Consider the following 26976-nt stretch of genomic DNA (forward strand, 5'->3'; position numbering starts at 1 on the left):
TCATATCATTAGACACTATCACCCCAAGGTCCCTCTCCTGCTCCGTGCACGTCAGCCTTTCCCCCCCCATCGAATACAGTTCATTCGGATTTCCGCTCCCCATATGCATGACTTTGCACTTCTTGGCATTGAATCTCAGCTGCCATATCTTCGACCACTCTTCCAGTTTCCTTAGATCCCGTCTCATTCTCTCCACTCCTTCCGGCGTGTCCACTCTGTTGCAGATCTTAGTGTCATCCGCAAAAAGACATACCTTACCTTCTATCCCGTCCGCAATGTCGCTCACAAAGATATTGAACAGGACCGGTCCCAACACCGATCCTTGCGGTACACCACTTAAAACCGCTCTCTCTTCAGAGAAGGTTCCGTTTACCATCACACATTGTCTTCTGTCCGTCAACCAATTTGCAATCCAGGTCACCACCTCGGCACTCACTCCCAAGCTTCTCGTTTTATTCACCAGTCTCCTGTGCGGAACCGTATCAAAAGCTTTGCTGAAATCCAAGTATATGACATCGAGCGCTCTTCCTTGATCCAATTCCTTAGTTACCCAGTCAAAAAAGTCAATCAGATTTGTCTGACAGGATCTTCCCCTGGTGAATCCATGTTGCTTCTGGTCCATCAATTCTCCGGACTGTAGATAGTTCACTATTCTCTCTTTCAGCAGAGACTCCATTACTTTTCCCACCACCGAAGTGAGGCTAACCGGCCTGTAGTTGCCAGCCTCCTCCCTGTTCCCACTCTTGTGAAGCGGGACCACCACCGCTCTTCTCCAATCTCTCGGCACCACTCCCGTTTCTAGGGATCTATTGAACAGGTCACACAGCGGACCCGCCAGAACATCTCTGAGCTCCCTCAATATCCTTGGATGAATCCCATCAGGCCCCATGGCTTTGTCCACTTTCAGGTTCTTTAGCTCTTCCCACACATTTTCTACTGTAAAAGGATTTTCATCTATTCCACTTCCCTCCAGTTTCTTGTTGTGTAGAGATGGTCCTTCTCCAGGGTCTTCTTTAGTGAACACAGAGCTGAAGTATTCGTTTAATATTTCTGCCATTTCTTCGTCTGTCTCCACACATTGATCATTACCACCTTTCAATTTCACTATACCACTTTGGACCTTTCTCTTTTCGCTGATGTATCTGAAAAATGTTTTGTCACCATTTTTTATCTCCTTGGCAATCCTCTCTTCTGCTTGATTTTTTGCCAACTTGTTTTCTTCGTCTCCCTCAGTTGATACAAATATTCTTCTTTGTGCTCCTCCCTTTGGGATCCTTTATATTTCTTGAATGCTGTTCTTTTAGCTTTAATTTTGTCAGCCACCTCCTTTGAGAACCAGATAGGTTTCAATTTTCTTTTGCTTTTCTTTATGTTTCTAACATATAGAGCAGTTGCCTTGGTGATTGCTCCTTTTAGATTGGTCCACTGCTGATCCACATCTCTCTCGTTCTCCCATCCTTTAAGTTCTTCCTCCAGGTACTTTCCCATTTCCTCAAAGTCTGTGTTTTTGAACTGTAAAACTCGGATCTTTGTGGTTCTTTTCCCTATTCTATTAGTGATATTAAACCATACCGTTCGATGATCACTGCTGCTGAGGTGGGCGCCCACCTGGACATCTGAGACATTATCTGCATTAGTGAGCAATAAGTCGAGTATAGCACCTTCTCTCGTGGGTTCCAACACCATTTGTTTGAACAAAGATACTTGCATGGCATCCATTATTGCTCTACTATTTTTAGTTTCTGCAGATGGGATTTTCCAGTCTACATCTGGCATATTAAAGTCACCCACGATCACCACTTCTCCCTTCCTGCCTATCTTATGGATGTCTTCAATCAGATCTCTGTCCAGCTCTTCCTTTTGGTTTGGAGGCCTGTAAACCACTCCAATATAAATGGACAGTCCGTCATCTTTTTTTAGGTCGACCCATAGAGCTTCTTCTTTACCCCAACTTCCTTGTAGCTCAGATGCTTGGATGTTGTTTCTGACATAAAGAGCCACACCTCCCCCTTTTCTATCCTCTCTGTCCTTCCTTAACAAGTTGTAGCCTGGTATTGTTGTATCCCATTCATGAGATTCTGTGAACCATGTTTCTGTGATACCAACAATGTCCAATTCTGCCTCAGCCATTAGGGCCTGCAGATCAGGGATTTTATTTCCCAAACTATGAGCATTTGTGGTCATAGCCTTCCAGGTACTCTCTTTAAGGTTATTGCTTTTCCTGGACTCCTTATGAGATATTAGTTGAGATTTGTTATTCACTTTACTCATTCTGCTTGTAGTTGTGCCACTGTTGACAGAGTTATCCATCTCAATTAGATTTTTCTTTTGGTTATGGATCTTGAAATACTGCATGCATTGTGTTTTTTCTCTCTTTTCTGGTAATACTGCAATGTTTTTCTCAAGAACTTCCTCAGTTTTTAATATAGAGAGGGCTTGTTCTTTTTGCATTTGGTACATTGTGTGTCTCCTCATCACAGGTCTAATTCTACCAGAGCCCACTGTCTTCCTGGATTTTAAAGAATTTTTTAATGACTTGTTTGAGTGGGGGGGTATACCTGTCGGCTGCTCATCTGTCAAGAATGGGTGACTGTGGGTCCTACCTGAGCCTAATGGATCTCCTTTTCTTGACTCCTGGTTTTTCCGTGATATTGGGGAATTATTATCTGTGTAATGCAATGTGGGTGTACTACCTTTAATTGAAGCTAATTGAGCTTTTATCTCAGTCAGCTCCATTTTCAAGGAAGAGAGTTGTGCACAAATTGGGCAAGCTCTAAGTTTCCAGATGCTTTCCCTCAGAATAAAGGCTCCACAGCAGTTACATTGGATAGTCCTCATCTTGGTAGTTTGTGATTTGTATTTCCTTGACTGTTACCAATGTACTACTTTATCTCGCTGCCAATGGGAAGTTAGGCAGTCTTTATTAGAAAACAAGCCCCAGGGGTGGGTGGGTAGAGGGGTAGGGAGGGAGGGAGTCAAACAGTTTAGCCTGGGACAAGCTGGGTAAAGCAGGGCACTTCTGGACTGTTGCCTTTGCTTTTGGTCAATTGTTTTACAAAACAGTCTTTATGCCCCAATTTTTAGTTTGAACCGATTTTTTTGTGCCAACTAACTCCAAGGGAGAGTTTAAAAGCTGTTTAAAAGCTGGAGAGCTCTCTGCTTGGAGGTTTCTTTTTTTGGGTTTTTTTTTTTCCTTCTAGCTTTATTCAAACAGCAAATCAACTTACTAGAATAATAACTTACTATAAAGAAATGAAACACAGACCATAAAGAAAATTAAAAACAGACAGGAATAATCACAGAACCTTTCTACAGTAATAGTAATTACTTTCTACAGTAATAGTAATAACTATAAAGAAATGAAACAGACTAAGAAAATTAAAACCCACAGGAATAATCACAGAACCTTGCAATAATCAAAAAAATATACTTAGCCACAATGCAGATTTCACAATGTAATATACACGTCCACCAGGAGAAAAACCCCTCCAACTTGTGCACAGGAACACAATGGCTCCCCTCCTCTAAGAATACCTTGCCCGAGGTCTGGGACACACCCAATTCAGTTAGATTACGTCACTTCTGGACTGTTGCCTTTGCTTTTGGTCAATTGTTTTACAAAACAGTTTTTATGCCCCAATTTTTAGTTTGAACCGATTTTTTGTGCCAACTAACTCCAAGGGAGAGTTTAAAAGCTGTTTAAAAGCAGTTTAAAAGCTGGAGAGCTGTCTGTTTGGAGGTTTCTTTTTTTGGGGTTTTTTTTTTTCCTTCTAGCTTTATTCAAACAGCAAATCATCTTACTAGATGTTTTTTTTAATTTTTACCGTATATGCGTTGGAAGAGGGGTAGACTTATACGGCGAGTATATCCCAAACTCTGTTATATTCAATTATGCAGAGAATTGAATACAAAACCCTCACAATTGTTCATAACGCCATACACAAAACGGACAACCCCTCGATCAGTAACATGTTCCAACTACACAAACCTCAACGGAACACCAGAGCCGCCTGCAAACTACTACTTGACGTACCCGCTTATCCTACGGCGAAGCTTACGAATACCAGAAACAGAACCCTCTCCATCGCGGGACCAAATCTATGGAATGCCCTTCCACACTACCTGACCTCAATCAGTGAAAGCAAATCATTCAAAAAAGAACTGAAAACATGGATCTTCAGCCAGACTTTCAGAGATGGCATAGGCTAATCCACCTAATATCAACTTCAGTATCTATCTTCGTCAACTCCCATAACAGACTTTATCCCCACCCTCCCTTCATACCTCCCACCCCCTTCCCCTCCCGTCCTCCAACCATACTCCCTCCCCCATACCCACCTAATCCCCCTCCGGACAGAATCTCTTAATGCACCCCGAGCTACTCATCCGTCGCCCGCCCTCACCCTCCCTCCTTCCCCCCCGACTCTGCTATCATCCCAGCACCTAAAAACATGTTAGCAGCCCTTGACATTCCCCTTCCCATCCACGTGTTTCCCTAACTAAATCTTTAATAACTGTGATATGTTATCCGTTAACACTATTTAATATTATATACCTAAGATATATTTTAACATGTTGACCATAGAGTCCTTAGTTACAAATTCCCTTCTTTGTTACTCCTCTTGCCATTTATCTGTTATAGACTTATCTTGTTACAACCATGTTCAATGAAATGTTCTATGTATAATTTATGTTCTAATGTAAACCGGGGTGAAGGCTATCGCTAAACCTCGGTATATAAAAAGCTCCAAATAAATATTTTAACTGGAAAAGTTGGGGGTCGTCTTATATGCCCAGTCGTCTTATACGCCAGAAAATACGGTACTCTAATTTTCTCTCTTCTGTAAAATTTGATCACCTCACTTGTCATATCCCTTTCCAGATCATTTATAAATATATTGAAAAGCACTAGTCCAAGTATAGATCCCAGAGGCACGCCACTGTTTACCTTTTTCCACCGAGGAAAAAGTGACCATTTAATTCTACCATTTCCTGTTTTTTAACCAGTTTGCAATCCACGAAAGGACATCACCTCCTATCCCATGAATTTTTAGTTTTCTTAGAAGCCTCTCATGAGGGACTTTGTCAAACACGTTCTGAAACACCAAATACACATCTATTGGTTTACCTTTATCCACATGTCTTAACCCCTTCAAAATAATGTAACAGATTTGTGAGGACACAGCCAGCAAATCCATGCTGGCTGTGTTCCATTAAACCATGTCTTTCTATATGTTCTGTGACTATTTTTCCTGGTACTGAAGTCAGGCTGACTGTAATTCTTTCTGTTTGATTGACCATTTATTAATGACTTTGTGTCTTTCTATGCCTACCTTCAATTTCTCTCTTAAACACTCTTCTGAAGATTTTGCTGAAAGTTCATTAGTTCAGCATGTGTTGTTGTGAATAATAGCTTTAAGACTGCTGCTTGTTATTTGATTTCTCCTGCTTCTGTTAAATAGAAAATCTCTGATTTCCTAGTGAGTAGAGAGATGGATTTTTTGGGTTATGCTCCCCTGTAGATGATGGAGATGGAGTAAGCTGACATCACAGTATATATAGTCCTTCAGTGACCCTATTCTGCCAATATTCTCCGTCTCCAGCAGATGGTGGATGTGTATCTTCCTATGAGGATTGCTTTGATTTTTTTGGAAGAAGAAATTTGACTTAAGGAAAAGAAAGCCCCACTCTCCTGTGGTGCTACCAAAAGGTCCCTCCCCCAGTTGAGAATTACTGAGGTGATTTCTGTGGCCCCCTTAGAGGTATGCCTTAGTCTGATAGCTGGGTTTCCCAGCATGGACGTAGCTGCTCGTTCAGCTGAAAGGCAGTGGGTGCAGGAGGCAGAGTGTGGCGGTGACTGAAGATGTCCTCTCCCCCTGCAGCTGGAGACCGTCTCTGTACTCAGCCGGTAAGCGCTGAGCTCAGGTAAGGTTTAAAATTAAAAAAAAAAAAAGAAAAGGTTTTACCTCCAGATACAGAGACAAAGGGGTTTTTAGGGCTTCTTATGGTCTCTGTGCTCGGCGTGCTATACTGATGTTCATTCCCGCTCCTATTGGGATTGGGGAACTGGGCAATCCTGGCTGTTTGAGCAGCCCTGGTGGGCTAGGCCCTGCAGTTAGGCTTTGTGCTCGCATGCCATGTGGTAGGCTGTGGCAGCATTTTTGCGTGCTCCTGTGTGTTTTGCTGCCCTCTGTAGGCAATTGGTGTGCACGCAGTGGCTCTGTGCATGTGTTGTGCGCTCAGTTTTGGGCACCTTTTGCATGCGCAAGTTTTGTACTATTTCAAACTTTGCTTGTCGCACAAGTTATACGTGTGCCTTGCCGTGCTTACCTCTCCTGCCCTTAATTTTTGTTTGTATAAATTTTTGAGCGTGAGCTGTTCAGATGCATGTTTACTGCCGCAATGGTGCAGGTAAACAAGAAACCTAAGTGCCTTTTTCTTTGTGTTGCTTGTCATCTTAGGGCTTCTCAGCATGACCTGTCTTTTAACATGTCAGTGGTGTTCGGACACTCGGGGTGAGTTGTCTTCCTCAGATTTTGCTAAGCCTGGCTCCTACCATTCTGATGATGGGTTACGGCCTTGGCAGGAGGGATGCCAGACCTTGGTTCTCCCTTGACTGGCTCCTCCGCCGGAGAGGGTAGTTCTGTGGGCCCCACTCCACTTCCTTCTGGTCTTGGTTTGGACACAGCTGCTTTTTCTTGCATGGAATTTTTTCAAGACTTACAAGCTTTTCTTCAGGCACATTCCTCTGCTTCGCCTAATCCTGTCAGGTTGGACCCTCAGCCGGTGACTCCTCCCTCTTCCAGTCCTATTCTAAAGTGACTGGTCCCGCCTCGACTCCTTGCGGATATTCACGCCAGGAACCCGGATGGTACTGATGATGAAGATTCTGATTCCCTGGAAGATGGGGAAAGCCCTCCGGATCTGGAACCGTATTGCACTTTTACTGTTTTTTTCATAGAGATGAACTGCCGGCCCTGATTTCCCAGCTTGGGTGTTCCTGGTGTGGATGCCATGTTAGAGCCGAAGAAGAATCCCGTTTTGGTTTCCTTGCGTAAAACTTCTTGTTTTTTTCCCTGTGATGTACGCCATTCAGGAATTTATTGATCTTGAATGGAACGCCCCAGAGGCAAATTTTAAAGGGGGTCGGACTTTGGAAGGCCTGTGCCTCCTGGATCCAGCTGTGTGAGAGCATTTGCATTTTCCCAAAGTGGATGCACTGGTATGTGCTGTGTCTTCTCACAGTACGAAAGTTCCTTGATTTTACAGTTGCAGGACAGATCCATGGTCTCTGGGCATAGATGGTTTCATATGGGTCTGGCTGGAAGATTGTTTTACACCTTTACTCTGTGGCCATTGCTGGGCAGGATGATTCGCAAAATCGAATGCCACAGGGTGGTACTTCTGGTGGTGCTGGATTGGCCCAGGTGGCTGTGTTTTGCGGATTTGAGAAGACGCCTGGTGGTGATCCCTCTTCGGCTTTCACCACACCGGGATCTGATACAGCAGGGTATGGTTGTTCACGAGGATCAGACTCTGTTCTGTCTTACGGTTTGGCCCTTGTGAGAGCTCGCCTGTTGTAGCATGGGTGGTATTCCATGGTGATTTCCACCTTCTCCCCGTTCAGAAGTTCTCCATTTCCTTAGTCTATGTGCGGGTTTGGAGAGTGAGGCCTTGTGTGAGGAAGCATGGTGTTCTTTCTTGTTCAGTTAAGATCTTGCTCATTCTTGATTTTTTGCAGGATAAGTTGAATAAAGTATTGGCCCTTAATTCCTTGAAGGTGCAAGTTGTGGCTCTTGCCTGTTTCATGGGTCCAGTAAATGGTGATTCCTTGTCATCCCATCCTGATGTGGTCTGTTTTTTGAAGGGAGTGCAGCATCTTAGGCCTCCCTTGCTGTTACCAGTCTCCTTGTGTAGTCTTAACTTGGTGCTGGATTTCTTGGTGGGCCCTATGTTCCGACCGTTGCATAAGTCTTTCCTTGCGGTTGTTGACCTTTAAGATGGTGTTCCTGGTGGCTATATGTTTTGCATGTCGAATTTCTGAGCTGCAGGCCTTGTCTTGCCAGGAGCTGTTGTTTCGGGTGACTCCAGGGGCGTTACAGCTGTGTGCTGTTCCCTCTTTCTTGCCCAAAGTAGTGTTGGACTTTAATTTGAATCAGTCCATCTTCTTGCCATCCCTAGCTAAGGTCAGGGATGTGGATGAGTATTGCCTCCTGCGCTCCTTGGATGTCAGGAGACTTGGGCAGTATCTGGAGGTTTCTGAGCCTTTCTGGAAGACGATCGCCTGTTTGTCCTCCATGGTGGGAGTAGGCAGGGCGCTTCAGCTTCATGGGCTGTCATAGCTCGCTGAATTAAGGAGGTAGTCACGGCCTCGTATGTGGCTGCTGAAAAGCTGTTGCCTATTCAGGTTAAGGCTTATTCCACTACGGTTCAGGCAGTGTCATGGGTGGAGGTTAGATTGTTGTCTCCTATCAACGCCAAGCTGAGAAGTGGTCTTCCTCACATACGTTTTCCAGGTTTTATCGTCTGGATGTGCAGGCCCGGGAGGATGCAGCCTTTGCATGGGCAGTGTTGACTGGACCCAGGCAGCCTCCCATCCTGTTCTGGAGTAGCTTTGGTACATCCCACTGGTCCTGAGTTCATCTGTCTACATGCTAGGAAATGGAAAAATTACTTACCTGATAATTTCTTTTTCCTTAGTGTAGACAGATGGATTCAGCTTCCCGCCCTCAGCTGCCACATGACAGTATCAAGTCATCCTGTGGGGCTCTGGATCCCAAGGGATTACTAGTAAGTTTTCATCCAGTCCCTAGATTGGTTCTCCTTGTATTAGCTATATCATGGACTGAGGGACACTTCTTAGGGGACGGGGTGATAACTACAGTTGCACATGTTCAGTAGAGCATGTTTGAAAACTCTAGAATCTTTTGAGATCAAAGTTCTGGGCCGGGCTTCATCTAATGATGTCACATGTGTGAGGACTGACATCCTGCTGTCCTCGGGGAACACCTGTTACAGATAAGCAACTCTGCTTTATAAAATATTACAATAAATCTATTCATGGCAACGTGTGTATATGCCACTGTGTACAGTTGTTTGAAAGTTTTCCTTATTGTCTATTAAGAAAAGCTGCCAAGAACTTATATTGTACTAAAGCATAGAAGACTTAGAATAGCAATAACTAGATTTTTTAAAATATTGATTTTCTTAGTGGTGCTTTTATTCTTAAATTGCCCTTCTTTTTCTCTTTTTTAAAATTTATTAGAATTTCAAGCATATTCAAATATATAAAATATTTGAAAAAGAAAAAAGGGTAAGCAAATATTACAAATCAAGAAAAATTATTTCAAATAAAAACATACATACAGATGCAAACCCCTTTAGACCACAGATGCAAACCCCTTTAGACCACTATATAGTAGAGAAGGCCATAGGTCTAAATTGCTATGTAAAATGCTAAAGAATGCTACTAAACTGGAATAGAACACCCAACCATATAAAATGTTGCAGTAACTACAAGAATATAATTAGCTTCTAGCTTCCTGCTTAGAATCTAGAAAAACTTATTTTTTTAAATTATTTTTAGAATGAAATATGCATTTTTTATGATCAGGTCTCTTTAGTTCAGGTATAGAACCTAGAGTGCAGGGGTGGATAACTCAGTCTTCAAGAGCCACAAATAGGTCTGTTTTTTGGATATCCACTATGAATATACATGAGAATTGCATACACTGGAGACAGTGCATGTAAATCTATCTCATGGATATCCTTCAAACCAAGCCTATTTGTGACTGTTGAGGGTTGGAGTTTGCCAACTCTTCTTTAGTGGCTGCTAAGATGGAACAGAGTCTTTTATGATGCCTGCTTGAGTCAGGATCCAAAGTGTGGTGGTGCAGCCTGGCAGGGCATTGCCATAAGTTGCTGGAGTGGTGCCACAGCAGTTGGTGGCCCTACCAGAGAGTTGCTGCTTCTCACTACCTGAAGTAGACTTCCATGCTGGTGAAATCAAGAAAACTGTAACCTACAATTCAGATTAGGATTTGGATGATATGGTTTTTATATATATGCACTATCGGGTAAAGTGTTCACTATACGTCGACACGCAAATTCAGAAGATTTGAGTTATTTGGAAGACCCTGTAGGTCCAGTATTGTTCTCTGTTTTTTGCAAAGCAGTACCTTTGTCTTTGTTTTTATACAAAATGTTTTCTCTTTATTTTCATAGAAATATCGATACCAGGATGATGACACACCTTCTCAAGAAAATAGCTCTCCCCATATAATTGGAGAAGTGAAAGGTCCCGAGCTAGTCCATGTGTCAGAGAAGAACCTATCACAGATAGAAAATGTGCATGGATTTGTTTCCCATTCTCATATTTCTCCAGTAAAGGTAAGATGTGCGGTTTAGTAAATATTTTATAGCTAGCAAACTGTTCATTTTTACTGTATACCATATTTCTCTGATGTTAATACTCAATTTGTATTTTTTCTTCAGCAAAATCTCACATTAATCAGCATTGTAAATAGAATGCTTTTATGCTATAAAACTGCAGAGTACTGTCTGCTATGCTGACAGCCTCCCAGGTTTCACAGATAACCTTCCACTGGGCACTTCTAATTCTGTGGGCCCGCAGTTTGTCAGATTCCTAGAGAAAAAGGGTATCTATATACAGTAAATACATTTTTATAAGCCTTATATATATTGAATATTTTATTTTCAAGCTGGTTTTCATTTTTCTTAGTTCCTCTGACATTTCCCTAAATTGGCATCCACTATGTTAAGAAAAATTCCACAGATGACATCACAAGCACCAGTTTAGTTCATTTTTACAAGAATGTTGCAGGATAGATCTTATATGTTAAATGGATTAATTCCAGTACGTGTATAAGTGATGTCACATGAAACATTCTTGCCAACAGGATAAGTCCTAGGAGACGGGAAAACTGCTGAACAAAATGTAAAAATAATATAGAAAAGTAAGCTTGTAAAGGAAATTTTATACTAGCTCTTTCTGAATCTTTAAATTTTGCCTGATGTACAAGTAATTGAAATTTTTGTAGGTTTGTACCATAATTCCATAAAATGTAGATTCATGTGGTTGGTTGCATTACTCTCTTTTTTACCATACTTCCATAGTGCTGCTTCTGTGATGCAGCTTTAGGACCTTTAACTAAGTGTTAAAGGGGTATAAGGGAGCATCTTTCACTTATAAGGAAGTAATAGCAAATGGTCTTGGTTGTAAGAAGACATTAAGTATATTTAGGGTCCTTCATTTTCAGTTTAAAGAAATGTACACCTAGAAATTCCCAGATTTTTGCAGTTTTCAGTGATGTGCTGTAGCAGTGTCAACTTTTCCCTCTTTCTTGCCTGCAAAATCAGCCAGCCGCTATCAGAGGAGAGGAGATGGGGGCAGCACTGCATCCATCAGAGAAGGGCTGCTCTGCTCACCAGGCAGTTGGAGTAATCTGCAAGCAGCACTTCTTCCTTGCTGCTGCTGCTTCTTCCTACTGTTTGGATTTGGCCCTACGGTCCCATAGGACCCACCAGCCCCACATGGTTCTAACTGTGGAGGAAAGAGTAAGCAGCTTCTTCAGGCATCCCTCTGCATTTAGAACCATGTGGGGCTGGTGGATCTCATGAGACCGTAAGGCCAAGCCCAAAGAGAAGGAAGAAGCAGCAGTAACTAAAAAAGGGCTGCTTGTCTAATTCTTTTTGACTGCATGCTGAAGGAAATTGCACAGGGAGGAGATATATACTGTCAGGATAGTTGATCACAAGCGGGTTATGGAGGAGAATATCAAATGGTGGGAAGGAACAAAGATTTTACTAGCAGCTAAAGGGGTAGGGGGAAAGAAAAAATGATTCAGATTGGGTGGAGGGAGATGTTGATTGTGCTAGGGGAGTTGGCCATGGGGGATGGTGAGGAGTAAAGATCTTTTCAAAAAGAGTGGAGGAGAGATGACTATGCCCAGGGGAGGAGGGGGCAGATGAGTGTGTTAGAAGGGAGTGAGGTGGGGAGAGATAATTGACTAGAGAGGAGTGGGAAAGAGAGGGTGCCTAGCCCTTGAGGTAGTGAACAGTGAGAATAGTGCATTGAAGGAGAGCGATAAAAGGAAAAATAAAGGAAAAGGAGCCAAAACAACTTAACTAAATATTAAAACATAAAGACCAAATGAAAAAAAATCTACCAAAATAAACGCCAGTATTTACCCAGAAAATTGATGCGTGTCTGTTTCATTGATTATTCTCACATATTTTTTATAATAAACACTGATAAATTCCTGGGAAAAAATAACTAGAAACTAAAATGAAGGTCCCTAGGTATATGGTAGTGGCTTCAATAATAAAATCCTAGGTACCAACAGGAAATGTTTAGTATCCTGACAGGGAAGGCGATTGCTGCATGCAACTTTAATTTTCAGGTCTGCCAAATTAGGCAAATAAATCTTGAGTTTGAATCAATTGTATGCAACTGTATGCCAAATATTTATTGTGGAAAACTTAACACTTTTTTTGTAGCAGAGTTTACCATCCTGGCCTGAGGGAGATAATGTTCCTCTCTCTTCCACACCGCTAACCCCATCTCTCTCCCCTTTGCTCTTTTTCCACAAACGTCCATTGCTTCCCATGATGCTGCCCTTCTCCTGACCTCCATGATGATCGCCCTCCACCCATCACCTTGCCACAAACAGGAAGTCAGTGTTCAGAGTAAAATCATGCATTCCCAGTCACTATGGCTTCCTCCAGTACTTTACTTAATCAGGAAGTGCATCTAATTACTCTTCTTTGAGCAGTGGATCACAGCAAGGTGACTGGGTACCTGAGAACTTTTGAGCCTCACAAGTACTGCCTTTCAGGTCTATCCAGTAACGAGCGGTAGGAAGAGCTGCGTTAGTGCCTGGCGCACCCGCGGTTGCCGCACGCACAGTGCAGCTCACCTACCGCTCGATCCTATATGTAAATAGCTTGCAAATGCAAGCTGCGTCTAAGAAGCATCCGTGAAGTGTTAGGCCCGCGCAACCCATTTTACTGCATAGAGCGCCTATACAGTATCCTGGGTGCGCGGGCCTAACGCTTCACGGCCACGCTGGTATCTGTCATTTCAAATGTCATTTGAAATGACAGATACCAGGAAGTCGGGATTGCCAGTCCGCTCTCCCCTCCTCCCGAAGCAGGGCGCGAAAAGCAGCCTTGCTCCGGGAGGAGGGAAGAAGGGACCGGCAGTATAAAGCGGCAAAGCGACTTACTTTTTGCAGCCCCTCCGGACATCGGACGACCTCTCCTGCCTCCAGCTGCTCGCGAAGATGGACGCCTGCACGGCCGCTGAAGACGTGACGTCATGACGTTTGGCATCACGGCATGTGACGTCACGTCTTCAGCGGCCATGCAGGCGTCCATCTTCGCGAGCAGCTGGAGGCAGGAGAGGTCGTCCGATGTCCGGAGGGGCTGCAAAAAGTAAGTCGCTTCGCCGCTTTACACTGCCGGTCCCTTCTTCCCTCCTCCCGGAGCAAGGCTGCTTTTCGCGCCCTGCTTCGGGAGGAGGGGAGAGGGGACTGGCACGGGGGAAGCCACGATATCCGGAGGGGAGCTGCAAAAGTAAGTCGCCGAGCGTAGGATTGCCCGTCCTCTCCCCTCTCTCTCTTGCAATTTTTTTTATTTTCGCTTTTTTTTTGCTTCGGGAGGAGGGGAGAGGACTGGGGCTGCCCCGGAGACCAGCATCCATGGACGCGGCCAGGGCAGGTGAGCGGGGGCTGGGGGAAAGCTTGCCGCCTACCCTTACCCCTGCCTCTAACGCAGGGGTAAGGGTAGGCGGTAAGTTAGCAGGTTAAACGCGCGGCAAAACGGCAGGGTAAAATAGAGATAGTCGGGGCGCGGGTTACTGGATGCTAGGGAATAGCTAATTCGCTCGTTTGCATGCAATATACATGCCACGTGCGGAAGGGGTTGCCCGGGGATTTTAGGACGCGGTAAGGGTAGGTTAAAGGGGGTTGTGGATCGCAGGAAGGGCTAACGCGGCGGAAAGTGAGTAGAACATGGGTTAGGAGCGGGGTAAACACGGCTGCACTTTACTGGATAGACCTGTTTGTGAGGTGTTTCTGGAAGATTAAGGATGTAACCTTAGTTTAAAACATGCATCATCTACATTTTAATGTCTTGGGTAAGGTCTTAGATTAAAAATAAAATCTAATTGTGTACAGTAATCTGATAAGTATTAAGAAGAGATGAAGAGAATCGTACAAGAGTTCAATTTTTTTGTTTAATTTTGGTGAAGTTTTATTATATGCAACAGTGGCATAGCTACAGGTGGGCCATGGACCATCCACTTTGGGCTCAGACCCACCCAATTGGGAGTCGAGCAGGGATGGATTAAGGGGCAGGCCAATAAGGTGCTGAGCTTAAAAGTAGCTTGCAAGCAGGGCGTCAACTTTTTTTTCCCCAGCCACAAGTAGTAGGTACTATATTGTGCCACATTGTCATGGTTTCCATCCCCCGCCAGCGATCAGTCTTTGCGTGGTGGTACTGGGTTGTGACCTGCTGGGGGAAAGCTTGCCGCCTACCCTTACCCCTGCCTCTAATGCAGGGGTAAGTGTAGGCGGTAAGTTAGCAGGTTAAACGCGCGGCAAAACGGCAGGGTAAAATAGCGATAGTCGGGGCGCGGGTTACTGGATGCTAGGGAATAGCTAATTCGCTCGTTTGCATGCAATATACATGCCACGTGCGGAAGGGGTTGCCCGGGGATTTTAGGACGCGGTAAGGGTAGGTTAAAGGGGGTTGTGGATCGCAGGAAGGGCTAACGCGGCTAAAGCCAGTGGGCTTCTTACATCTCGCCGGCAGGTAGGAGTTCCATCTTGGGGAAGAAGTGAGTCACATGGCATTGTGACTGAGAGGGAAGGGAGGGGGTTAGAGTGAGGGATGGGAAGGGGAAGAGGGTGATTAGCTGAGAAGGAAGGGGAGGGAGTGAAAATGAGGGGGGGGGTGAGTGACTGAGGGGAAAGGGAGGGTAGAGTGAGGTAAGTGGCTTTGAGTGACCTGGGAGGGGAGGCAATGGGATGATGGAGAAAGCAATGAGGGAAGGGGGTTTGAGGACTTGGGGTGGGATAGGAAAGACAGTGAGTGGAGGGGAAGGGAGGTGAGAGTGGGGTAAGGGGGATAGGTGAGTAAGCGGGAGGGGAAGAGGGAGTGAGGGAGAAGAAGTGTGTAGAAGTGACATATATACTCTGTGTGTGTGTGTGTGAGTGGAGAAAGTCTGTGTGCCCTCCACTAATCCATGATAATCTCAGGGTTACTAGAAATCAAAAGTTCTCATGTATGGATTGATGGAAAATTTTCATCCTTATTAGTTTTAATTTTTGGGTATTTGATGTTTGTTTTGAAATATTGAATTGATTTTTAGGAAATGCTGAAAGTAATTGTTTATCCTAATTGTTTATATTTATTAGGTTTTCTATTCATTTTGAAATATTTTTATTAGTATGATTTACTATTATGATTTTATATTTCTTGATTTTATTTTAAGAGGAATGATGCTTCTGTTTTTTGCATTATTGTACTGAATATGAGTCTGGCTAAAAGGGCAGGGGGCTGGAAAGCTAGACTTGGGGGACTGGAAGGGGAGAGGGGCTGGGGATCAAGACTGGTGACAGGAAGTAGGAGAGTGAGACTACTATTGCATCTGTTTCTATGAGATGGGAAGTGGGAATGATTTGATTTTCTGTGTCTTTTTGGGAAATGTGCATCTCAGTATTTTTTTTTTTTTTTTTTTTACAGTACAAGGAGAATGCAACTTTTTATTTTTCTGGTGTGTTATTGCAGGAATCATCTGGCTTTTTGGGTTTCCAGTTCTGCATTTGTCTCCATGTTTTTAATTTATGGTCAATTGTTCTGTATTTGGTGAGGGTCTGTTTGTGTTTTGCATTTGGGACCGAGGTGTATTGCTAATGTGTAGCTTGTGTCAGGATCTGTAGCCATTCAGCTTGCTCTTTTTTTCAATCTACCATCTAGTGCAGAGCTTTCCAAAGTGTGTGTCGTGACACTTTAGTGTGTCGCCTGCAGTGTGCTGGTGTGTCGCGCAAGCCCGGTGCACGTGACGGGGCGGAGGAAGTGGGAGCCAATGCGGCCGCATCGCTGTGCTGTTCCGGAGACGCACAGCAGGAAGATTGGCAGGGCCGTGGTGGAGCTCACGTCACCACGGCCCGAAGAACAAGGTCTTGTCGAAACGTGCAGGTGCTCCTTCTCCTTCCTGCCCACATGGCCCCGGAAGAAAAATGTTGCCGGAGCCGCGTGGGCAGGAAGGAGGAGTAGCGTCAGCCACGTGCAGAAGAGGAGGCGGCCCGGTAGCAGGGTCCCCATCGCGGATTGGCCCGAGAAGATCAGGGCTGCTGCAGAGCCCATCCTGCAGCGACCCGTGAAGAAGAGGCCCAGAGGTAAGAGAGAGGCTGAGGGCTCGTAGAGTGCGTGTATGAGATGGGTTGAGAGATTGTGTGCCTGTGCGTGGGAGTGAGGACCTGAATGTTCGCAGAGACAGCATGTGAGAGCTGTGTGTGTGTGTGTGTGTGTGTGTGTGTGAGAGAGAGAGCATGTGACAGTGAGAGCCTGTGTGTATGAATGATTGTATGAGAGAGAGCATGTGACAGTGAGAGCCTGTGCTTGAGCAAGACAGCATGTGGGAGTGAGACAGAGCCTGTGTGTGTGAGAGTCAGACAGCATGTGCCAGTGAGAGACCGTGTGTATGAATGATTGTATGGGAGAGAGCATGTGAGAGGGAGAGCCTGTGTGTGCGAGAGAGAAAACATGTGAGAATGAAAACCTGACTGTGTGTTTGAGGGAAGACGATAGATGGAGAGAAAAGAAATAGAAAAAAACACAATATGTGAGGAATTGGCCAAAAAATAAGAAAGGGGAGGTGGAACAAAAAAGCCTGTGACCAACCGATTAGAAAACTAAGATCAGACAGCAAAGGTAAAAAAAACAAAACTTTTTACTGATTGGCACATGTAATCTTTAGTAATGTGCAAGAGTAGCACTTTCTCTATGCGGATCTCACAATGTACGGGGAAGTGGAAACCCACGGGGCTTGCACAGAGGAAGCAGCAGAATGGGCTTCAGTGCCAGTAGCAACAATCAGCGCCTCCCCAATAGCCATGCGGCATCACTGACAGTGGCAGCAGAGTAATGAGAGAGACTCCGAGGTTGCTGGCAAAAGAAAGAGAGGGCGATCTGCCTTTAGTGTGTATGTGTATGAATGGGAGTCTGCCTGGGAGTCTGTGTGTGTGAATGCATGGGTGCCTACCTGAGGGTGTTGTCTGTGTATGAGAATGAATGGGTGTCTTCCTGGGGTTTGTATGTGTGAGAATAGGTGCCTGCCTGTGTGTGTGTGTGAGAATGAATTGGTGCCTGCCTGGGGGTCTGTGTGTGTGAGAATGAATGTGTGCATGCCTGGGGGATGGTGAGGGAGTGGTGTGAGAATGACTGGGAGCTTGCCTGAGTGTGTGTGTTTGTGTGAGAATGATTTGGAACTTGCCTGGGGGTGTGTGTTTGTGTGTATGTGAGGGAGCCAGAGAGAGTGAGAGCATGAGTGTGTATGAGAAAATCCAGGGGAGTAAGAGTTTGTGTGGGGGTTGTGTGTGGAGGGGCAGAGAGTGTCTTAGAGCCTGAGAGTGTTAGTGTCTGTGAGAGCGAGAGGTTATGGTGGGTATAAGAGCATGGATGTGTATGTATGTGACAGTGTGTGTGTGAGAGAGAATGGACATGTGAGTGTGTGTGAGAGAGCGAGGATGATAACCTTCTAATCCTTGACAATATCAGGATGACTGGAAATAAAGAGCTCCCATGTATGGACAGTAGGGGCCTTTTAAAATCCTTATTAGTTTTAATTATTGGGTGTTATTTGAAATATGTGCTGTTTTGAAATATTTTATTGGTGTTTGGGAAATTGTAAAAAATGTATATGATTTTAATTAATAGAAATTCTATTTATCAGTAGTTTTAAAATATTCTTTTATTATTAGTATGGTTTTACTATTATAACTGATGCTTTATGTTTCTTGATTTTATTTGTTTTATGAGGCATGATGGTTCTGTTTTTCCATTGTTAATACACAGAGTCTGGCTTCTTGGGGTTTCCATTTCAGTTTTTTCTAATTTGTGCTCCTTTATTTTGTATTCTGTATTTGGTGAGGGTCTGTCTCTGCTCTGTGTGTGTGACCATGATGAGAGATTCTGCTAGCATAGGGATCTATAGCAATCTGGTTTGTTTTGTTTCCTCAGTAGGTGGTGTATTGGTATTCTAGGACCCAGTATAATATTTACCCTTGCTTTTTCACAGGTAGGGTTATTGTTGTTTGAGTCCTTGGTGTTATTACTGTTGTGTTACGATGGGATTTCAGTATAGATTTTGAGTGTCTTTTTTGCGAGGTTTTGTGTTAGTTCACAATGTGCCTGGCAGTGGAAGGTGTTTGTGCTGCTGTTACTGTGAGGTGACACCAGAATTTGAAAATATCTTTTGCTCTGATGAGCTGTAAGGGAAACATCCAAGCTCCATTGTTTGGGGGAATTTCAGTGGATGCAGAGTTACAGAACTGGAGGTGCAGGATTTATATTGACATTCTGTCCCTTCCTATAAATTCCAGACTTCACTCTCATAGCCATATAGAATTAGTTGAAAGAGGCTATCAAATAATTTTATAGTGTGAAACTGGCCAGCTTTTTAAAATTACGCAGAAGACCCTTTCGACTTTTTTATTAACACGAAATATTCAAAAGCTGTGTTCATCCCATCAAGCTCATATATCTCATTAAAGATGTAAATTGAATAACACAAAAACTTTGTTTTATTATTGTTACTCATAAATTATAACATTAATCTTGGAATATTATATATTTTTAATATAAAAGGTTTTCACAAGATAGGTTGTGTCGTGAAACATTTTATTATGTATATATTTAAGGAAACATACATACGTTTTGAGTTTGTGATGATGATATGATGATGATGATAAAACTCAAAACATACGTTTTGAGTTTTATCATATCATCACCATGCACTACTGTGTCATATTTATTCTCTTGTTTATTTATATTACCGCTCATATTTATGTACCGTCACATTCATTCAAATAGGCTTATTTACTTACTCTGCTACACTATCACTTTAATTGTATTAAATGTAAATATTGCATTGTTTAACCTTTCCCCTCTTCCAGTTCCAAGTTAATTTTCCCTGTTTTATTGTAACTTTCACACCTTTTAATTGATTCTCTGTATTTAAAGTTCAAATTTTTATTGGAAATATTTATTACGTTACGCTATACTTTGCACACATTGTTATTTGTAAACCGGGTTGATGTGATCCCTATCATGAAACTCGGTATAATAAAAATAATAAATAAATAAATAAATAAATAAATAAATACATAAATTGTCGAAATACATTTCGTTTGTTTAACATTTAACCTCTGGTTTGCTAGTAGACTGAATTACTGTGTCCCGAAATTGTTTGTCTAAAAAGTGTGTCATCAACATGAAAAGTTTGGAAAGCTCTGATCTAGTGCAAAGGTGTATTATGTTGTACAGCAGTAAGCATGTGTGAGCATGTGAATGAGCTTATATGTGAGTCTGAAAGAGAATCGTGAGTCAGTGAGCATGTATGTGAGCCTGAGAGAGTTCCCAGGTATGGAGAGTAGGGGAAATTTAATAATCCTTATTAGTTTTAATTATTAGGTGTTATTTGGGGTGTGTTTTAAAATATTATATTGGTTCTTGGGAAAATGTAAAACATTTTTATGAGTTTTAAATTATTGGATGTTCCATTTGTCAGCTGTTTGAAATTATTTTTTTTAGATTTTAAAGAAAGAAGTAATGCTATTCTGTTTGGAGTTGAAAAATATATGCTAAATTATAATAATTCTTTTGTCATAACACTAGGTAGAGTTTTAGAATATTTTGCAGGATATCATGTGTGATGAGATTGTCTTTTTAATACATTTATATCTGGTAAACTTTAAGTTGTAGGGTATTGTTTCTTGAGACATCTTTAAATATACCGTATTTTTCGCTCCATAAGATGCACCTGACCATAAGACACACCTAGGGTTCAGAGGGGGGAAATTTTAAAAACTGGTGTGCTAAACCGGCTCCGTTCCTGGGCGTCTGTTCGTCTAATGGAGCGTCCGTTTCCGGCATTAAGGGGTGTGGATATAATTTTTTTTCATCCCCATTTCGTTTTCGCCCCAGATTGTAAAACTTTTATTGTGCTATTTCGTGAAACCCCCCCCCCCCCAAACCTCCCCAATCCTTCAAATGTAATTAACTACAACTCCCCACCCTCCTGACCCCTCCCCCCCCAAGACTTGCCAAAAGTCCCTGGTGGTCCAGCGGGGGTCCTGGGAGCGGTCTCCCTCTCTTTGGCATTCAGCTGACAGTGATCAAAATGGCGCCCGTGGCCCTTTGCCCTTAGTATGTGACAGGGGCTACCGGTGCCATTCGTCGGCCCTTGTCCCATGGTAGAAGCAATCAATGGCCGGCACCATCTTAAAAAATGGCGTGAGCCATCCAATGCTCCTACCATGTGACAGGGGCCGACCAATGGCACCAGTAGCCCCTGTCACATAGTAAGGGCAAAGGGCCACTGGCGCCATTTTGATTACTACGTTAGGCAAAAACGTAGGGTGAGTGCGGAATACTACCCTATCTTGCAGAAGTTTAGTATAAGGCGGGTAGGTGACTAAGGCCTGTAACTCACTCACTCTGCGAGCAGATGTGATTGCCAAAAGAAAAATCACCTTCCAGGTGAGCTGGCGGAGATCACAGGATTGGAGAGGCTCAAACAGTGGTTTCATGAGCCGCCCCAAAACCAAGTTGAGGTCCCAGGAAGGGACTGGAGGGTGCAGTGGAGGTTTAAGGTGGAGTAAGCCCTTCAAAAAGCGTGTTACAAGGGGTTGAACTGAAATAGGTACATCCTCGACACCTGATAGATGTAACCTGATAGAAGGAGCTTGGAGACCTGACTCTGACAGATGCCAGAGATAGTCCAAAAACTTCGGTGTGGAATAAGTGAAGGGATCGATGGACATGGAAGTACACCATACCGTAAACCTGTTCCATTTGTAATGATAAGACTGCCTTGTGGAAGGCTTTCGTCAAGCTACTAGGACACGGGAAACCGGCTCTGAAAGGTTAAGAGTTTGAAGTATTAACCTTTCAATATCCAGACAGTCAGGGAGAGGGCCTGGAGGTTGGGGTGACGAAGGCAGCCGTTATTCTGAGTGATCAGAAGCAGGCCCTTCCCCAGAGGAATGTGCTGGTGTACTGATAGGTCGTGGAGAATTGGAAACCAGACCTGGTGTGGCCAATAAGGGGCTATCAGAATCATTAGCCCCTTGTCCCTTCGCAACTTCACGAAAGTCTTTGAAATGAGAGGAAGTGAAGGGTACTCATAAAGGAGACCGCTGGCCCACGAGAGGGAGAAAGAGTCTCTTTGCTGCGGGTGTTGGCTACGAGTGAGAGAGCACAAGTTCCCTACTTTGTGGTTGTGAATTGACACAAAGAGGTCTATGTGAGGGTAACCCCAACGTTGGAATATTGAGTCCACTACAGTGGGGTTCAGGGACCACTCGTGCGGTTGAAAAGTGCGACTCAGCTTGTCTGCCAACACATTGTCCACTCCCGGCAAGTAGGTGGCCCTGAGGTACATCGAGTGGGAAAGGGCCTCTGTCCATATCTGTTCAGCTTCCTGACACAGGAGGTAGGAGCCCGTTCCCCCTTGCTTGTTGATGTACCACATGGCCACTTGGTTGTCTGTTTGAATCTGGATGACCTGGTTGAAAAGATGATCCTGAAAAGCCCTGAGAGCATATCTGATTTCACGAAGCTCCAGGTTTGGTGTTTGGCTTCCTCTGGAGACCAAATGCCCTGAGTTTGTGGGTTTCCAACATGTGCACCCCAGCCGAGGCTGGAAGCATCTGTTGTCAAGGTTATTTGAGGTTCTGGAACCTGAAATGGAAGGCCTTGAAGCAGATTGAATTGGTCTGCCCACCAGGTCAGCAATAAGCGGAGCTGTTTGGTGATGTGGACATTGGCTGAGAAGACTGAATCCACTGCGATTTTAGAGACAACTGCATTACTCTCATGGCAAGGCGAACCATGGGAGTGACATGCACCGAAGATGCCATATGACCCAGTAAGACCAAAAAATGACGTGCAGTTGAATGTTGTCGAGATTGCAGTCAATGGGCCAGAGAAGCAAGAGTGAAAGCTCAATCCCGAGGTAGGAAGGCTTTCACTTTTGGAGTGTCCAAGTTGGGCCACTATGAACGACAGGGTTTGAGAAGGAACTAGCCTGGATTTTGGATAGTTTGAGGAACCCTAGGGAGATCATGGTATGCAAAGTGAGACGTAGGGATGTCAATGCAGTTTGCTGAGTGAGAGCCCTGATCAACCAATCGTCAAGATAGGGGTAGACGTGGACACTTTGACTCCTGAGAAAGGCAGCTACCACTACAAGGTGAAGACTCGTGGGGCAGATGCTAGGCCGAATGGTGACGCTCGATATTTGAAGTGTTTTGGGCCTACTAGGAACAGCAGGAATCTGCAATGTGACGGAGTAATTGAAATGTGTGTGTAGGCGTCCTGGAGATCTAGAGAGCAGAGCCAGTCTTCCCTTTTGGAGAAGGGGAAGAAGAGAACCCAAGGTCACCATCTTGAACTTTTCTCTTTGTAGGTATTTGTTTAAGGTGCAAAGATCCAGTATTGGGTGAATTCCACCTGACTTTTTTTGGTATCAGAAAATACCAGGAATAGAATCCCTGCCCCTGTTGGGAGAGGGGCACTGGCTCTATTGCTCGGGACTGGAGGAGGGAGACCACCTGCTCCAGGAGTGATGAGTGGTCGGATGTTCCCCACGTCAGCCGAGGTGGGGAATCCTGTGGAACAGAGAGAAAGTTGAGTACCCACTGATTTGTGGTGACTGTGTGCCAAGGTTTGGAGAAGTGGCACAACCGGCCTCCGGGAATAGCTGGAAATGGAGGCTGGGTACTGCTCTCTAGGAAGGATTCAAAAGCCAGACACTGGACCTGGCTGGGGGGCTGGCTGTGACTCCTGTACTAGAGGTTGCCTGGGTTGACTTTTTTGGTAAGGCTGAGGCCGACCCCTGGACGCCAGGGGATAGTATCTCCTTTGCCAGTAGACTTGTCTCTTGGAGTGTCTCCTAAAGGATCTTTTGAAAGAGGAAGAGAGATCAGAAGGCAGTAAGGAGAGCTGGCACAGAGTCTCTTGGTGGTCCTTGAGCTGCGCCACTGCTTCTTGAATCTTTTCTCCAAAAAGATTATCCCCAGCATAGGGCAAGTCAGCTAACCTGTCCTGTACGTCTGGTCTGAGGTCTGAAGACTTTAGCCAGACCCATCTCCTCGCACTAATTCCTGCCGCCGAAACTCTGGAGGTGGTGTCAAAGATATTATATGCAGACCGTACTTCATGTTTGCCAGCATCTAGGCCTTTTTGTGCTAGGGCATGAAGCTGGTCCTGGAATTGCAGAGGTAAGGCTTCAGCAAATTCCTGAATCTTCGTAAACAGGGCCCTGTTGTTTTGGAACATGTACAATTGATAGGAAGCAATGCGAGAGATCAGCATTGAGCCATGGAATACACATCTTCCAAATGCATCCAGGAATTTTTGTTCTTTTCCTGGAGGAATGAAAGAATGAGGTTTGGAGCTCGTCGTATTTCTTTCCAGATCATTTATAAATATATTGAAAAGTAAGGGTCCCAATACAGATCCCTGAGGCACTCCACTGTCCACTCCCTTCCACTGAGAAAATTGCCCATTTAATCCTACTCTGTTTCCTGTCTTTTAGCCAGTTTGCAATCCACGAAAGGACATCGTCACCTATCCCATGACTTTTTACTTTTCCTAGAAGCCTCTCATGAGGAACTTTGTCAAACGCCTTCTGAAAATCCAAGTATACTATATCTACCGGTTCACCTTTATCCACATATTTATTAACTCCTTCAAAAAAGTGAAGCAGATTTGTGAGGCAAGACTTGCCCTGGGTAAAGCCATGCTGACTTTGTTCCATTAAACCATGTCTTTCTATATGTTCTCTGATTTTGATGTTTAGAACACTTTCCACTATTTTTCCTGGCACTGAAGTCAGGCTAACCGGTCTGTAGTTTCCTGGATCGCCCCTGGAGCCCTTTTTAAATATTGGGGTTACATTTGCTATCCTCCAGTCTTCAGGTACAATGGATGATTTTAATGATAAGTTAGAAATAAAAAACTTAGTTGCATATTGCCTATAATAATGTGCTCAAAAGTCACCCATGGTTTCCCCCCCTTTGACAGCTAATATCTAAAAGGGCCTGAAGTTGGGACAATACATAGTATAAAAGGAGATTAGGGATTCCTAGACCACCTTTAAGTTTAGGCAAAAAAAGGACATGATGGGCAACTAGAGGGGGGTGGGAGTGGTGCTGCTGCCACCAAATGAAATCGAAGATCTTTTTTTTGCCATTTTCGTAAGACTGCCGAAGTGAGAAAGATCGGTAGTGTAGCAAATAAGTATAAAAAGTGAGGTAAGATTAGTTTTCACCACTGCAATGCACGCCCAACCATGAAAGAGAACCTCTGCCCCATTTCTCTAAGTTCTTATCCATAGTGCATAGTAAAGGAATATAATTAAGGGCAAATAAATCAGAAATATTAGGTCCCATGAAGACACCCAAATATTTGATAGCTGACGTTTGCCCATCGAAATGGGAAGTGTTCTTTAGTGAAGAAAATCTCTGCAGTTGGGATGTTAATGTTAAGGATCTCTGATTTCTCAGACTTAACCTTGAAACCAGAGACTGTTAAATAGATCTATTTCATAGACAAAGCCTGCCAAATATGTGCGACGGTCGGGCAAAGTAAGCATAATGTCATCCGCGAATAGAGAGAGTTTAAAAGAGGTCTCTCCCAACTGTATCCCCTTAATATGTGGTGAGGTTCGGATTCTCATAGCAACAGGTTCTAAGAACAGAGCAAATAAAAGGGGTGAGAGGGGGGGCATCCTTGCCTAGTTTTATTTATTTAGATTTTTATATTCTGCTTTTCACAGTTTTTCAGCATCTCAGAGCGGATTACATTCAGGTACTGTAGGTATTTCCCTATCCCCAGGGGGCTTGCAATCTGTTTGTACCTGAGGCAATCGAGGGTAAAGGGACTTGCACAAGGAGCAACAGTGGGACTTGAACCCTGGTCTCTGCTGCTCTAATCACTAGGTGGCTACTCCTCGGCCAATACAGAATTCTTGATTATAACCCCCATTTACTTTGGCCCTAGGAGAAATGGGTCAGTTCTTGCAACCACTGCATAAAAGGCGTACCAAATTGTATCTGCAGTGTAGCAAACAAAAAGGGCTAATGTACAAGATCAAAGGCCTTCTCTGTGTCAACTAAAAGAGGAGCCCACCAAATTAGGTCAATAAATTTGCACACATTGTCTGCTGCCATATGGCGCGGGATAAAGCCCATTTGGTCAGGATGCACAAGATAGAGCATGAAGCAGTTTAACCTTAGGGCTAGTATTCTGGTTAATATTTTTAGATCCAAGTTAAAGGTATGGGTCTATAGGAGACGCAGAGGGATGGATCTCTATATGGTTTAGCTATAAGTTATTCCAGTGATACTGGAATGAGCATGAAGAGACCCACCTTCTCGAAGGGGATTTAAAAAAAAAAAAAAAAAAAAAAAAAGTTAGTGGTTTAACTACATTGGTAGCAAGCTTGCGATAGTATGCGCTAGAAAAACTGTCAAGTCACTTGCAGCACTTCAGAGGCAGAAATGGGGACATCACAGTTGTTGCTGAGTGCTAGACAAAGTGAGCAGGGTTAATGATTGTAAATACAGTTCTATATCTGAATCCTGTATGGATAGATCCATACCATACAGTTTTGAATCAAAATCTGAACAACATTTCCTGATTTCAGCTGTCTCTGTACAATTTCTAACTGATAGATCTTTTATTTTGGGTATATTTTGTAGGGATATGCAGAAGGAAAAAATAGTTTTGTTTTTCGTTTCACCAGGACCCAGATACATTTCATTAGTTTTATACAGGGAAAAACCAATTAGTTTCATTTGTTTTTCACTTCCCATTAAAGACAATGGGGGAAGTATTTGCAGCCTATTTTTGGCTGCAGAATTGGGGTTTTCTTATCAATTCTGATGAAACTTCTGGGGAGCAATCATCAGAACGAGAAAATGGCTCCAAGGTACTTAGACTGTGGCAAAGTGGCATGAATATCCTAAGGCACTGTAAAGGGGCAAAGGGGTACCAGGAGTGGCAAGAGTGCTTTAACAGGTGCAAAGCAGCAGCGAGAGTGTCAAAAACACACCACAGCTTCAAAAGAGAGCACCGATAAGTTGAATTAACCCTCTGAGGCAGCAGGACAAGCAAAGTAGCAAGACAAGTGGCATCAACATCCTACAGCACAATGAAGGGGGAACATAGCAAGCAGAAAGTGTCAGAAAAAACCACAAGATGCCGATAAAGGGTCAAAGCATCAGAGAGACTTGCACCAACACACTGAGGAGTAGAGTGAGTCGTCTGGTGTATGGCAACAAGGCAGAGTGGCAGAAAGTTGATACAGGCAAGACAGGCTGGCAGAGCAGAGGAAATTGGATATTTATTTATAATTTTTATATACCGAAGTTCTTGTAGGGACTACAAATCACTCCGGTTTACATAAAACGAAGAACTGCTCAACAGAGAGCTGAGCTTTACATGGAACAGTATAACTGGTTGACAATTTAACATAGAGCTAAATAAAGAAATAATAGTTTAACTGGTAATAAATAGTAATAAGTAAAGAAATATAATATATTATATAAGCAGTATAACTATTTAACGTAGCAATAAATATAAATATAAGCAAGGATAATGCATAAGTGTTGGCAAGTTAAATGTAACTTGCCAGGGGGAGGGGAAGTTGAGCTCCCCTCT

General features: G+C 43.6%; 1 protein-coding gene across 17 annotated transcripts in view; it reads left to right on the forward strand.

The window, feature by feature from the left end:
• DLG1 (discs large MAGUK scaffold protein 1) overlaps positions 1 to 26976 on the forward strand; it is an 890153-nt gene that overhangs the window by 222550 nt on the left and 640627 nt on the right. For all 17 annotated transcript variants that reach the window (XM_029615884.1, XM_029615888.1, XM_029615886.1 and 14 more), the window contains exon 4: positions 10225 to 10389. In XM_029615884.1, coding sequence (XP_029471744.1) covers positions 10225 to 10389 — 165 coding nt within the window. The remainder of the gene's footprint in view (positions 1 to 10224; positions 10390 to 26976) is intronic.

The sequence above is a fragment of the Rhinatrema bivittatum genome, chromosome 9, assembly GCF_901001135.1.
Source record: "Rhinatrema bivittatum chromosome 9, aRhiBiv1.1, whole genome shotgun sequence".
In the NCBI taxonomy this organism is placed as follows: Eukaryota; Metazoa; Chordata; class Amphibia; order Gymnophiona; family Rhinatrematidae; genus Rhinatrema; species Rhinatrema bivittatum.